General features: G+C 36.8%; 1 protein-coding gene across 1 annotated transcript; it reads right to left on the bottom strand.

The window, feature by feature from the left end:
* Nucleotides 1-2283: 2283 nt before the first annotated feature.
* LOC110676868 lies at nt 2284-8925 on the bottom strand. Its single transcript, XM_021846332.1, has 7 exons — nt 8670-8925; nt 8184-8311; nt 7812-8126; nt 5624-5822; nt 5285-5565; nt 4652-4718; nt 2284-3228 (listed from the first exon to the last, which is right to left on the bottom strand). Exons 1-7 carry the CDS (start codon nt 8791-8793, stop codon nt 2759-2761), a joined length of 1584 nt encoding a protein of 527 aa, XP_021702024.1. The 5' UTR covers nt 8794-8925; the 3' UTR covers nt 2284-2758.
* Nucleotides 8926-15332: the final 6407 nt, after the last annotated feature.

The raw sequence follows: 15332 nt of genomic DNA, 5'->3' as shown, positions 1-15332 counted from the left end.
CTGCTTTGATGCTTAGTGATTTATATAAATTGATTTTATTATTACTAACTCTGCCATACTGTTTTGCCTCACGGTGCTGTTGGCGAGGTGTTCCTGATGTGAGCATAGATGATGCGTAGTGCAATATATTGTGGTGTTTCGGTTTCAATGTGTCTTTAAAAAGATCTTGATATTGAGAATGATGAATTTCAACCAAACTGCGTAAAGTTTCGATAAGACTCATTGTTACCTCTCGCAGCATAAGAATATGGCATATTTGCAGAAGATTACAAAAATAATTCCAAACTGCATCATCACTTGGAATAGAATTCCCCATGAAAAGTGGAAAAAAGGTTATTAATGTTTTAACTTCGCTGGCCGTGAGTTTGATCTTACTTTTTGCAATATTCACATCTTTAATGTCGTTAGGTATGTTAGAGTTATTCAGGTTTCCAAATACAAATAGATTTTTTCTTGCATTCAGCTCATCAAGAGAAAATGTTCTTTTTGTGTTGATAAAATAATTTAAGCAATGTGCAAGCCCATAAACGCAAACTCCCTCCCATAAATCGTGCATTAAATCGAAATATATGTTGAATGCCACATGAAATGACGGAATGCGGTTGAAAACGCTATCCTTTTTAATCCCCGTTAAGGACACATCGTTCAGCTCTAAATCCATATAATAACTCTCTTTATTAAGAAACTTTTCGGGGTATTCACGAATATCTTTTTCTCTTTGAAAACGATTCCTTTTGCATACACGGCAATAAAAGTTAGCACGAGCAGACTCAACTAGATCTAGTATTCCAGCTATTCTAAAATTGTCGCCAGTTATGAATCCTAGCATGAAATATACTGTGATCTTCTTTCCTTCGTATGTAACTTCAATGCCTTTTGTTTCTAATTGAATCAAATTGTCGACGAGCGCACTGAAAAGTTCGTCATTTTCGTACTGTTTCCTATCTTCCGTTAAAATGTAACCTGCTACTAAGATATTAGATAATTTAGCTAGCACGTGACCTGGCAAACACGGAATGTAATAGTATATTGCGCATATTGATGTTCGGGAAGCATGTGGTGACACAGTATCTGTGGTGGTGAAATCGTCGAAGAAAAGATTCAGAGGCACAACAATTTCTGATGACGCGGTTGTTCTGTGTTTCCAGCCATCTACGAGACTGCGATTGTAGCCATCTTCGGACGGAGATAGACCCTCCAATATCATCCGCAGTACGTTTGTGGATTCCAAGTATTTCCTCAATTGAAACTTCATTGGCATCAGCATACCTGAAACGTAAAAGTGATGCCAGTTATAGGTTAATAAAAGACCGATGTCAATATAAAATAACTTACCACTTATTTGATCATTAATCAACATTTGCTGATTATTCACGACTCCTGCACGTAATTCATCGTTTATTATAAATTCTCGCGCGTCTGCATATAAGTCCAATGCTTTTAAATCTAGGACCAGTCTATATTCGGTTTCTTCGCCTTCAAAAATGTCAAACATTTGCTTGAAAATGAGGCCGCTTTCTCTTGAAATCAAACCCACTGTCTCCATATTATTGATAGTTTCCTTGAACGGAAGAAGTATGTTTGTTCTTACATCTCTCTGCATATCAAACACTGTTTTTCGTGGCAGGGTGTTCATTAGTGTGGGACAAAATTTAAATTCTCGCTCCAGTCCACTTTTTGGATTGCATTTAGGTTCCATAACAACTGTGCAAAATTTCAGCTCGATCGGTTAAACTATATTTTAGCGCCAGCCCTTCAAAGTTTGTATGGGATTTACTATGGGAAAACTTACTTTTGCAAAGAAAAATTGCCAGAGGTCACCCATTGACCTCTATAAAAATTTTGAACGCAGAACTCGGTAGGTATTTTCACGATGAAGAATATTGCCGAAGACCGCAAAACAATCCGACACTTGTAAAAAATGTTATTCAATGAAAACCTATTGGCAATGCCACGTTGATTAACACGTAAAGGAATAGCAATAATAACAAAATCGGTCAAAATTCCCGAAAAGTCTATGCTTAATAACTTTTTTCACAAGCATCGGATTGCTTTGCGGTCTTTGACAATGTTGTTCATCGTAGAAATACCTATCGAAATCCGTGTTCAGAATTTTTATAGAGGACAATGGGCGACCTCTGGCGATTTTTCTTTGCAAAAGTATGTTTTCCCATAGTAAATCCCATACAAACTTTGAAGGGCTGGCGCTAAAATATAGTTTCACCGAACGAGTTGAAATTTTGCACAGTTGTTATGGGACCTAAATACAATCCAAAAAGTGGACTGGAGCGAGAATCTAAATTTTTCATATAACCGTGTCCCAGGCTAGTGTTCATATTTAACCATTTCAAATTGAAGTTTACACTCAAATATTTAATTTTGTTTGATAGATCATCCATATCAATTCTGCTCTTTTCTTTCTCTAGTTGCATAAGATTACATTTTAATTCAACATCATTATTTTGCTCTTTCGTTTCACTGTTTTTTTCTTCCACGTTCATCTTCTTGATTTCGGATGCTTGCGGAACTTCGTTCGAAACTTGGCTCTTCGATCCAGCGTCAATATCTCTCCAAGCGACATCTTCGTAGTGCTTTTTATAATGTCTAAAAAATGATGCTCGTACGCTATAGTTTCGGGAACAGCCGGTAAAATTACAGACGTATGTTTCTATCGAACTATGCACTTTATTAAGATGTTCGTATAGACGGGTGATCGTGGTGGTCTCCCAATTACAATTACTCTCGATGCAACGAAACATTATGACGATAGCTTTAGTCGAATTGCCGCGCACAACGACTCGACTGCAGAATCCTGAACAGCTTCACCGATGTTGAATAGGAACGAAGATAGCAGCTTCCAAATGACTGCTGACTGTGGCGGATACTCGATATCATACGCCTTGTAGATCTTGATGCATATGTCCAAAGCTTTCAGGAAACTTGGCAACTTATATGATACAATGTTGTTCCATACTGTGAAGCTTGTAGGATGTTTCCAGTCTTTTCCGTGAACTACAATAAACGGAGCAGACGGAATGCCTCGTTCTCGGGATCCTTTGAACAGTCGAGAAAGACTGGATTCAAGGTCAGCTAATTGCTTCACATGAATTACGACTCCGTCCTGCGCTTCACTGTATGAAGGTTTCCATCGTTGTTTACCGGAACACTTAATATGTGTGCGGGGCAGAATGTGAGTCAAAAGATTAACAATCACATAGTTCCGAGCGTCTATAAATAGAAATGAGACGTAATTAGTACTGATGCATGAGCACTGCTAATGAGGGATGATACACACATTATGTCACACTAAATTTCAACTTTCTCAGCCCGCCCTTGTCTAGGATATTGTATCAGACCTCTAATAATTTGTACGGCTTGTTACGCTTTGGCTGGACCCCCCCTTTCTTTGGAGCGTGACATAATTTGTGCACATCCCCTAGGATCAGTTCACTCAAAAACACGGATAGTCACAGAATTATTAAATTTTAGTCATTTATGACTATTTTCCATCTACTTCTCTTTTACTTTGCAGGAATTTTTACGCTGTTCGTCAATTCGCCTGTGTCAAAGCCAGTGGTGGAAAGTGGCGAACGCTTCATCTGAACTGGAACAAAAACAAAACCAAACACTCCCGAGCGTCAGAGCGCTGGCTTACTCGCATCTGTCGACTCCCGAGTAAATGAAGCAAAAAGTGATTCGCGAACGTGTTCGGAGCTGCTCAGAGTCATATTGTGCTTTTGGGAAAAAAGCTGCTTACCCTCCGAGATTTATGGTTTTCAAGGGCTTTTGACTACAAACTAGTAGTTTACTATCGATATGATGGTTATACAATTAATTTGTCTGTCAAAACCATAATAAATCACACCTTGCTCGGTTACTCGCGAGTAAACGCTCGCGAGCTTGTTGCTACTTCTTTTGACATGTTCTCCCGAGCAAACGGGTGCGGGCTTACTCACACCTACCCAGATCCCGAGTCTTTGATGTTTGTTATGCGTTGGTATACACTCGTGAGCTGCTTCGTGATGCGAACTTTTCCAGCACTGGTCAAAGCTCGTTAAGCTTGAACCCTGTCGAAATGACAGTTAGTGTAAAGAATCCCATCAGAATGAAAGAGAGGCAGATGCAAAATAGTCATCAATGCATAAACTTCAATAATGAACTAATGCACGAGTTCACTATTTGACGTTTGAGCGGTGCCGTGTTATTTCATTGGCCATGGTAACCAGTAAATTTGACACCGCCTAAACGTCAAATTAGTGCACTCGTGCATAGGTTCATTCGGTGATTATTTTTATTTCTGAGTAACTAATGTAGGGTAATTCGCTTATTGTTGAACGGCTAAAAATCTTGGCTATTGTTGACTGTGAATTTTTATGGCTCATTCAACAATCAGCAAACAGTTCAATATTGTAAGTGCGGAAGTTGGAAATGTTGGTAGCCATGCGTGATACCTTACTTCGCAAGTAGGACGCATTCGAGCGCATACAGTTGCGAAACGAATGCACTACTTCCGAAGTTAGGTATCTTGCATAGGTTCTGGGGGAAATCCAACTTCGGCGAGAAACCATTTCTATTTTTTTACTGCGCCGACAATAATAGGCGAATTACCCAACGTAGAATAAAAACAATATGGAAATGAAAAAAAACTTACCTTCGGTAATATCAGCTGCATCTAAGCATGCCAAGAGTGATTTTCCTTTGACATCAGACACTTCAACCTAAGACAAGACTTGTCAGGTTAAAGTACAAAAACGAAACCAATTGCCTGTCAAAAAAGACCACTTCTGATTGGTCGTTTTGGCAAAGGCCTACTTTCACATCGTTGAGTTGAATTGCAACAGGGCACTTTGTTGCTAGCCTGGCCGTGTTGCTAGTTCATAAAGTAGAGTTTGCATCGAAAGATCGAAATATTTTCATGAAATCTTTTTGTTTCAAATCCATTTATATTCGACGTAAAGTTTACCCCATGTGCTTCTACAATGCTAAAATGAATAGAAAATACTTAATTGAAAGCAATATAATGGAAATTGTAACAATTTACTCTAAAAATATCGCTGGTTTTGAATATACACATGATTTATTAATAAGCTAGTATCCTCTATTGCTCTGGATGAATGCAACGTGCCAAAAACAACCAAGTTATGAGCCTTGATATTTGAAATTGTTCACAAGATTAGCTTCAAAAGGTTACTGGTAGCACTGGCTTTTGTATCGTCAAGGTTATTGACTGAAAAACAACGGGGCAGTCTTAGTTGAGCTGTCACGTCCTGTCCTAGACTTCAACTTGTAAGATTGGTTTAATTGCATTAGCAAAATCAATCCACCGTTCGAATAGAATTTCGTCCTTGCCTGGGAATTTTTGAGCAAAATCGATTTGCACCAGTTGATATCCTCGGTGATTTCTGAGTGTTGGGTATTCACGAAGTATAGATGCACACGTCCGATCTTGTAATTTGCCAACTTCTAGAAGCCGCCAAGGGCTAGATCGTTTCCATTTTATCTTGAGCTCTTCCCATTCGTCTTGATTATGAACCAGCCAAGCCTTCACTTGCTGATACTCCGCAGCTAAAAGATATGTTTGTATATTAAAAATTGAACAGAATTATACCATGATTTTGTTTACCTTCTGTACTCGACGTAATACTGCCCGTAGCGGCCGCAGCGGCAGACGGCTCGGTTTCGTTAGGTTTTTGGTTCGCTATCTGTTGGCTGACCTCTTTGTAGTTGATATTCCTATCGTAAAGTCGGCCTTTGGCTTGCTTGCTGATTTTCTTTTTCTTTCCTGGGCTGTCCGTCACAAATGTTGGTTGATACCAAGTCTCCTGGGAATGCAGATGGTAGTTGGAAAACGAAACAAAATGTAAATAAAGCCTATCAAGGAATCGTTCATAAAGTACATCCCACTCTCAAGAGCAGGGTTTATATGCAGTTTTTTTTTCTAATCATTTATTTGGTTGGCTCAATTGTTTTCTAAAAACTCTACGGAGCCGATTATCTTGCAGAACAATTTGTTATTCTAAGAAAATTCATACAAAATTATCAGTAGCGGGTCTTGCGAGCGACCTTGGTTTTTGGGCCGGCACCTGTACTGGAACCTGAACCAGAGCGTGAAGCCGCAAACTCGGCCCGCCGTTGGGTTGCTTTTGAGTTCAGCATCGCCTCATGGATTGCTTTGGCCACTTCTCCCAATTTTTCCATGCTTTCTTTCCGCCGACGCTCTTTTTCCGAATCAGCTCCTTTGTCAATTACGGATTGCTCTACCTGTTCCACCTCTAATGTTTCCATGGATTGGTCGATGTACTCTTCTTCTTCTTCTTCTTCAAGTACCTCGATTATGTCCTCCTCCAATGCTTCCGATATTTCCAATGCTGCTGATGTACTAGCTTCTCCAGACACAACGTCAGCATATGAACAAGCTCCCGAGTTTCCAAGTTTCCTCTTACCCTCTTTGTTTCGGCTTTGCCGCTGCGGACAAGTGTTCCTGCGGTGTCCCAATTCTTGACACAGGAAACAAGTGTCCTTCAGACCTTCATAGAAAACCCTTCCTTTCCTATGACCAACATCGATTGATGGTGGGATATTCGTTTTAACGACCATGTACACTCCACGCACTCCTGTGTACATATGGTCGAGGCCCAGGTCCGACGGAAACTTCTCTCGTACCACATACTCAATCGTACCAAATTGTCCGAGCACCGACGACAAACTGTCGTCCGGCAGTTCAGGTGGCAAATCGAACACACGGACGTATTGCGTATTTGCTCCCGCGGTCGTCATACTCACTGTTACCGATTTTCTGTTCGCATAAACGAATTGCCGTGGATCCACATTCTTGCGCAGCGATTCCGTCATAGCCTCTTTCGACGTAAATTTGATGAACAGCGAACGGTATTGTGCTGTTTTATATGCGGTTTCCATTGATATCAAGTCCGTGTCCAGCTGCTTCAGGAAGGTTGCTACTTCCACCCATGATGGTTGTGGACTACCCGCCGGAAAGCGAAACTGAACGGTATTGATTACTGTTTCACTCATGCTGTTTCTACAGCTCAAAAAGCAACCACGATAGGTGTAGCAAAAGTGAACGACCGTAAAACAAAGCGCACTTTGGAACTCTTCTAATAGTAACGTGAAACCGATCAAGAGGGAACACAATTAATTGCGTCCGTGCTTGACGATGGCAACAATAGAACTGTTTATATGCAGTTATGGGACCAAGAAAAGTATGAAATGTTTGAAGTTATTGATAGGATTATTTTTTTTAAATTAGATAACGCAAGCGTAATATGCTTGCTGTTTAGTATTTCATCACATACAAAAAGCTTGATGAGGTGCTTGTCGGTTTTTAAATTTACTAAATAACATCCGAGTGTAATTTTTGAATGTGTCCGAAGCGCGTCGTGATGAAAGAACAAAGAAGATATTTCAAGAAAAAGGGTGTAAGTAACATGATTGATTTCCTTTTATCGATTCTCTCTTCCGTGCATAATGGTGGCAAAAGACAAAAGGTAGTGTGAAACGTTAAACGCGAAGAAAAACGTTGCGCGCTACTCTGATAATGAGGTTTGAAACATAGTGAGTTTTAAATGATCGTTTAATTAGCGGACGATGAAAATTTCGTCGATGTTACATCTGTTTGTCTGTGGCTATAACCTATAAGCAGCGATGCAATATTGCACCTTTATTCACAAAAGAGATAGACGAAGAGAAAACTTACGCCCTTATTCTTGCACGCACTTGATTCATCAAAATCTCGAATTTTATGTCAGGTAAAAAGGTAAAATCAAAACAATAGGAACAAAATAAAAACTTACCTGCGGCTCACTTGGAAAAATCTGCTTTAGCTCTTTGGATCGTTCAAGCAACTCTGATGACGTCAGCTTGGAGAATCTGTTCTTAAATTCATCGACGACAATATGGGTGATACTTTTTTTGTCGGATCTTGAGAGAAACGGTGTTTGGCTGTATTTCCGTATGATGGCTTGGCCCTTCGACGAGTTGTTCAGCAAATAGGTGGCCGTGCATGAATCCCGCGTGATCCTTGGTTCAGAAGGCAGCCTTACCTTGGTGTCCAGCACCGAAGCAGAGCTGCTGCCACTTGCTGGAACTTCTTGGATTTTTGGTAGCCCCTAAAAAATAGTTTTATGTTAACAAAAATAAATAACGATTGAAAATGGCATTAGTACCTGTGCTGTTCTCCAGATGTCCAATTGGTGGATGAACTTGGTCCGCTCCGCAAGCGACGGGGGTGGAATCAGCAGCTCGATTTCTTGCCGCTGAATCACTTTCAGTGTTTCAATCGTGTAAGAATTGACTGCAATCACGAAAAATGGCTGATAATAATTGAAATTTTATCTTCTTCTTCTTCTTTCTGGCGTTACGTCCCAACTGGGACAAAGCCTGCTTCTCAGCTTAGTGTTCTTATGAGCACTTCCACAATTATTAACTGAGAGCTTTCTATGCCAATTGACCATTTTTGCATGTGTATATCGTGTGGCAGGTACGAAGATACTCTATGCCCTGGGAAGTCGAGAAAATTTCCAACCCGAAAAGATCCTCGACCGGTGGGATTCGAACCCACGACCCTCAGCTTGGTCTTGCTGAATAACTGCGCGTTTACCGCTACGGCTATCTGGGCCCCGAAATTTTATAAAAGAGTGATTATAACTTACCAAGAAAGGCTTCAATAATAGTTTCAGTAATTCCAAAATTGTTGAGCAATTCTATTAGCTCGACTTCCTCCACGGATATTTTTTCCACATCGAGTTCTTCGATGAACTCCTCCGCGTCAGACATTTTTCTTCAACTCCGTTCACAGCGCGAAATAAAATGGCGGGTCACACACTGCCTTACACACTGAGTTAAATTTTCGTTTCAAATAACAATAAAAGTAACTGAAACAAATAATTCTATAGTTTGAAATAAAGATTTTATTTTGTTGTTTCAACAAAAATCAAATTGAAAATGCTGCCAGCAAATCCAACAATATTTTTATTTGTTTTGATAAAAGTCATTGCTGTTTTAACACATTTTATTGATTTACAACAAATTGAAAAAACTTATTGAAAACAACAAAAATAATTATTGTTTTAAATCGTTGTTAATTCTCTGCGTGTAGACATAGAAAAAGCATTCGACAGTGTTTGGCATGCAGGTTTGATTGTAAAATTAAAAAACTTTAAATTTCCAACATACATTGTTAGAATAATTCAAAGTTATCTGTCAAATCGTACACTTCAGGTTAATTATCAGAACTCCAGGTCTGAAAGACTTCCTGTAAGATCTGGTGTCCCTCAAGGCAGCATTTTGGGACCAATATTATACAATATTTTCACATCTGACTTACCTGAGTTACCTCAGGGATGTCAAAAATCCTTGTTTGCGGATGACACAGGCCTCTCCGCCAGAGGACGAAGCCTGCGTGTCATCTGTAGTCGATTGCAAAAAAGTTAGAATATTTTTTCTTCATACTTGCAAAAATGGAAGATTTCTCCTAATGCTTCCAAAACTCAACTAATAATATTCCCACATGAACCAAAAGCTCTTTATTTGAAACCTTCAAGTAGACATGTTGTCACGATGAGAGGGGTTCCAATAAATTGGTCAGATGAAGTTAAGTATCTAGGGCTCATGCTAGATAAGAATATAACTTTCAAAAATCACATTGAGGGCATTCAAGCCAAATGTAACAAATATGTAAAATGTCTCTATCCCCTTATTAATAGAAAATCAAAACTTTGTCTTAAGAACAAGCTTTTGATATTCAAACAAATTTTCAGGCCAGCCATGTTGTATGCTGTACCAATATGGACTAGCTGTTGTAATACCAGGAAGAAAGCTCTGCAGAAAATTCAAAATAAAATTTTGAAAATGATTCTGAGGCTTCCTCCCTGGTAAAGTACCAATGAGTTACATAGAATATCCAATGTTGAAACATTGGAACAAATGTCAAATACAATCATTAATAATGTCAGGCAAAAATCGTTACAATCTTCTATTGCCACGATTAATGCGTTATATGTTTAGGTTAAGTATATTCAAAGCGTTTTTTTTCTCTTATAAGCAGGTGAAATCAACTGTAAAAAATCTGAACTGCTACGGCAAATGAAATGTAATATGTTGTTAACAAAATGTTAATAAAATCTTAGATTTGTGTTACCAAATTAGGATGATAGTGTTGTCTAATAACACAGAACACCTAGATATAAGAAATGAATGTAATGTTTGACATAAAACTAATAGAAATTAAAAAAAAATAAAAAATAAGGATTTTTTAGCATTTTTTCACCTCAGGACGCTAGTCAGCAATGTAATCTTGCGTCCTGAGGTGAAAAAAAGCTGACAAACCCGCATCTTGTCATCTTTATTCATAGAAGAGAAGATCGATGAAGAGAAATCGACCAAGCGACTTACGCCCTTATTCTAGCCCACGCTTGATATGTGGAACTCAGAAGCCACAGCAAGTTGAAAAGTTGTACCCACTTTCAGCTGCTGGCAAGTGGTATATCTAGTATAGAAGACATCAAACTGTCACCGAGATGAGCCAGCCTCGGGCTGCAAATCTCGTTAATAAAGATAATAATAATAATCAAACTGTCATTACCAACGGTAAACAAAAACCATATGATTCGGGCAATAGACCAGTTGCTGCAAAGATTGCAGACATTAAGATCGGGGAACGCTGAAAAGTAATGTCTGACGATAAAAACTTTTTTTTTCATATTACATATTACGTTTTCTTTCCTAATCCTCAATATTCATACTTCATAACCATAGAATGTGATTTCATCGAAAATATTATTTCCTGTCAAAATAATTCCTGATTAAGGACTGTTCATTTTATAAAGTGGACACCTTGTTTATGCGATATCTTTTTTATTTATTGATGAAATCGTAAACGGTTTTCTGTGTATCGTTCAACTATTATTCTACAATGTTATGAAAATACAGAAACTTACAAAATGCTTTCGGTTGAAGAACTAAATAGTTTTTGCAAAAACTCCTAAGAAAAACTGTTCGTCAAGTTTAAGCATTATTTTTCGCATGAAAAAAAACCTAAATTTAATGAACAAATTGTATGTTGGTATCCTTTACTATTCAACTTAAGGTAGAGCTTTTAAAGACATCAATAATATTCCATCAGTTCCTGACGCTGAGTCACTTTAGTGATCTATTCCTTATGGTCAAATTTGCTGATACACCATCATTTTACTAGCAGCAAAAAAGTAAAGTAATAAGCGTGTTCAAAACTGGTTTAGATTACTAAAGAAACTACATATGTATAAAAAAAAAGCAAAATCTTGAGTTTTAACTGCATTCTTGGGTACCAAATTTACTCTTTATGGTCGTTTTATTGAAAAATCCCATACTTTTAAAATTATATACGCATGTTTATCGATCTAGAGCAAACTGTAAGCGTTTTTCTCAAAATGTTTTGATAGGTAGTCTCAGAATAACACATTCTGAAAATAATACATGCAAAATAAATTTGATTTAATTCAAGCAGTGTTCCCAATCTTGATGATTGTCAGTGTGCTTTGAGTGGTCTTCTGAAAATAAATTATTTGTTTTTCTATTGTGCTTAAAATATGACGTGGGGACTAAATCAGCAACTCTATGAAGGCGTAAGTTATTTTTATTATAAATACTATATTATTACTTCCGTCTGGACGTACTTTAAACCTTAAAATTCTACTCATATCAGTTCCATTTAAATTTAAGATATTTTTCTTTAAAAAAAATTGATAAAAAATGATTTTATGATATCTGCAAAATTGCTTCTCCAAAAATAACTTGATATTTTTTAGCAAGCTTCTAATTGATGATGCTTTCTAAGTACAACCATTTTTTGAAAATAAAAAATATAAATTGTCGAATTTTCCTGACGATTTTTAATAATCCTTGATTTTGATAACCTCCAAAAATCGAACGTTCTAAACGTTGTGCCTTATAAGTGTGAAATCATATTATTTTGGTAACTTTTTTATTACCACAGCATTGTACAATATTAGTCGAACGATGTACAGAAAACCGATTTCGATTTCATTGATAAATTAAAAAGATATTGCATGTCCAAAGTGTCCACTTTATAAAATGAACAGTCCTTACTAACGTGAAAAAGCTTTTTGTTTTTCAAAATCCTTCCGTTCATTCATCTAAACATGTGTGGGTATCAATAAGATGCACCCTAGATATCCCGTTCTTCAAGAGCCACCCTAGGCAGTCAAGAGAAAACAGTAGAGTAATTCCAAGCAACAGCACCAAAATTTGATAAATTTTTTAATTCATTTTTTCTATTGAGCTGAAACTTTGCACATTTTTCCAGTTCCATCTAAATCGTCATTTTCCGATATCAAATCTTCAAGTTGAGTCACGACTAACTTTTCAAAAGGGTGTATGTGAAAATGGTTCAAAAATATTCAAAAAGCTGCACAGCAAAAACGGTTCGTTCGATTGTTAGACAACTAAAGAAACAAAGTTAGACAACTAAATAAAGATTCCAAAAAAATACACACAGTAAAAATTTTTTTTTTTTGCATTAAAAAACATAATTTTTGACACAAAAACTCAAATATCTCAAAACCCTATCGGAATACCAACGTAATTTTTTGAGGGAAAACGGTCCATTATATTAGCTATCTACCATAAAAATTTGGTGATGGTAAACCAATAAACAAAAAAGTTATGACATTTCAAACATGTCACAATTTTTACATTTAGTAGAAAAAAAATTTTTTTTTCGGTGTAAATTATTACGGGAACCGCAGTTTGTTGCTGATTTTATTGTTAAGGGCCTTGCGTGAATTAAACAAGTCGTTTTCATGTATTCATTAGTATTATGTATATTATATGTATAAATATTATGTATATGTATAAATATTATATGTATATGTATATATGTATAAATTAAAATAAATTAACAGATTACACGAAAATAATTTTTTTTTTTACCAGGATATTTTTTTTAGAGTATGATCGATGAGTTTCTAAATGTTATATATAAACTTTAAAAGTTTTGGATTTGGGTATGCGTTATGAGATCATGAAAACATTTTATTAATACTTATTTATTTATTTATTGTTATTCAATTTTTTACAATATCGAACACTTTTGCATCATTATCAGTACAGTTCGAGTATAGTTTTGCTTTAATTTTATTTTCTGACAATGGAACGAAACAGTGCAATTTTTGGGTTCCTTGGATCGTTTTCGCGCTGAGCTCTGATGCCGTTAATTCGTACTCTTAGTACAGGTCGGATTCGATTATCCGGAGACTCGATTATCCGGGGACTCGATTATCCGGGATTCGATTATCCGGAATTTTAGACTCGATTATCCGGAATTTGTTTTTTGATGTTCTTGTTTTTCAATTTTGATGCATAAATCAAAAATAATTTGGTATTGCAATATACAATATGGATTGTTTTGCAGTTTAGAACGTATTTAATAAGAGCGGGGTTTGGAAAAGTGGTTTTTTGTGTATGCTGGTCAAAAATTTGTTTTTTTCTTGTAAAGACCCCTCCTGTTCATAGAAAAAAATTTCTGGCTGCGCCACCGCATCATATAAATAAAATAACGAAAAATGATAGTATTTAATTGCTTTTGTCAAAGATTTCAATTTTTTCTTAGTGATTCGATTATCCGGAGGATTCGATTATCCGGAGTGAAAAAAAAATCGGTACTCCGGATAATCGAGTCCGACCTGTAGTAGTAAAACAAAATGATAATTTTGTTAAATCTTCTTTTTTTCTGCGATTCGCCCAATCAAATAGTTCTTTTGCAGTTTTAATTGGATGCTCACGTTCTTTGGCTAAACTTGCTCTTGTGGCCATGCGCTTTATGGTTCCTCCAATAGCATCACAAGGACCTTTGCCATGTGACGTAGCAAAGAAATGCCATTCTGCATCAATTCCGTACTTTGATTTAAATTGACATAGGCTCGAAAAATTCTTACGGTTTTTGTACTGCGATGCTGCTCCATCAGACATGAAATGTATCTTTCTGATTTCTTTATCCTTATCAACGCTTAAAAAGTTAATCATTTTGGCAATGAACAAATTTACAGATACTGAGTCGTGTCTTAAATCTTCGGAAATTACAATAAAACTAAAATGTTCAATTTGCGTACTTCCATTGAAATAAATAACGAATGAATGAATTGTAGCTTGTTGTACGTTCCAGTGATGGGACTGCACTTCATCTTGCAATACAAAGCTATAGTTTTCAGAAAAATCACAAATGACTAAAAATTCACCATCTTGTAATGTATTTTTCGTATTTTTTAAAAAGCGGGATTGCTCTGTTTTAATAAAGTCGTGAGGAATTAAACTTTCTAATTTCAAGCAAAAAATGACACAAACTCATCTACACACAGATAAAAATCTGATCCCCACACCATGATTTACAAATCATGAAATTCATAAATTGGTTAGATCATAATATCAGGATCACAAATCATGGTTCCTGGAGTCATAATCATGATTCCTCATAAGCGTAACATCCAGTGTGAAAACAGTAAGCAGCGCACTTTGCATCATCTCATCTGTATCGATCACTCTTAATTCAAGATGACGAAGCGGTCGAGTGGTAGAGTATGCGGCTCACAATCAGAAGGTTCTTGGCTCGAGTCTCGATGTATGCTTTTTTAACTTTTTTTTTTATTTTGTCGATCATAAACGGATGCGCGACTCAGCATTTTTGGCATTTGAATCATGATTCCGAGCAATCAGCTACAAAAACCTAACGCGTGTGTTGCGTTACGGCAATCTGACTCATGATATCATGAGTCCAAATCATGGTGTATTTTCAAAAGACGAAAACCCGCTGGAATCATGATATCATGAGTCATAATCTTGTTTTCGGATTCTGATTTCTACCCGTGCAGGTTTTACAATAGTTTCTAGGTCACATCTATCCGTGGTCACCCATTGCTCAAATGATAACTGATCAATATAATTTTCTTCAAACTCAGCGAATAAAGTATTTTCCAATGATGAAGAATCTGGACAATCCGAACAAGATCGTAGATAGCAATTTGATGTTGTATTTTCACACAAAAGACTACCAGTTAACATTTTAATATCCTTTGATAAATTGATTCTTTTCAAACTATGTAAGATTAGGTTAATATTTTCGTGTGTTGTGCACACACAAACATTATGTGTTCCTGAATTGGATAGAAGCTTGCATTGCCTTGGACGAAGGCTTGCAAATGAGGAAAAACCTACCTTAATATTTTCGTTAATTTCCTTGAAGCGTGTATACGCTTCTTTCAAAGTAGTCATCATTAATCGTTTTTGGATTGCTTGACGCTTTCCATCTTTTTTTACAGATA

Source organism: Aedes aegypti, chromosome 2, assembly GCF_002204515.2.
Source record: "Aedes aegypti strain LVP_AGWG chromosome 2, AaegL5.0 Primary Assembly, whole genome shotgun sequence".
Taxonomy (NCBI): Eukaryota; Metazoa; Arthropoda; class Insecta; order Diptera; family Culicidae; genus Aedes; species Aedes aegypti.
Note: the sequence above shows the minus strand (reverse complement) of the source record. Positions and strands in the feature narration are given on the sequence as shown.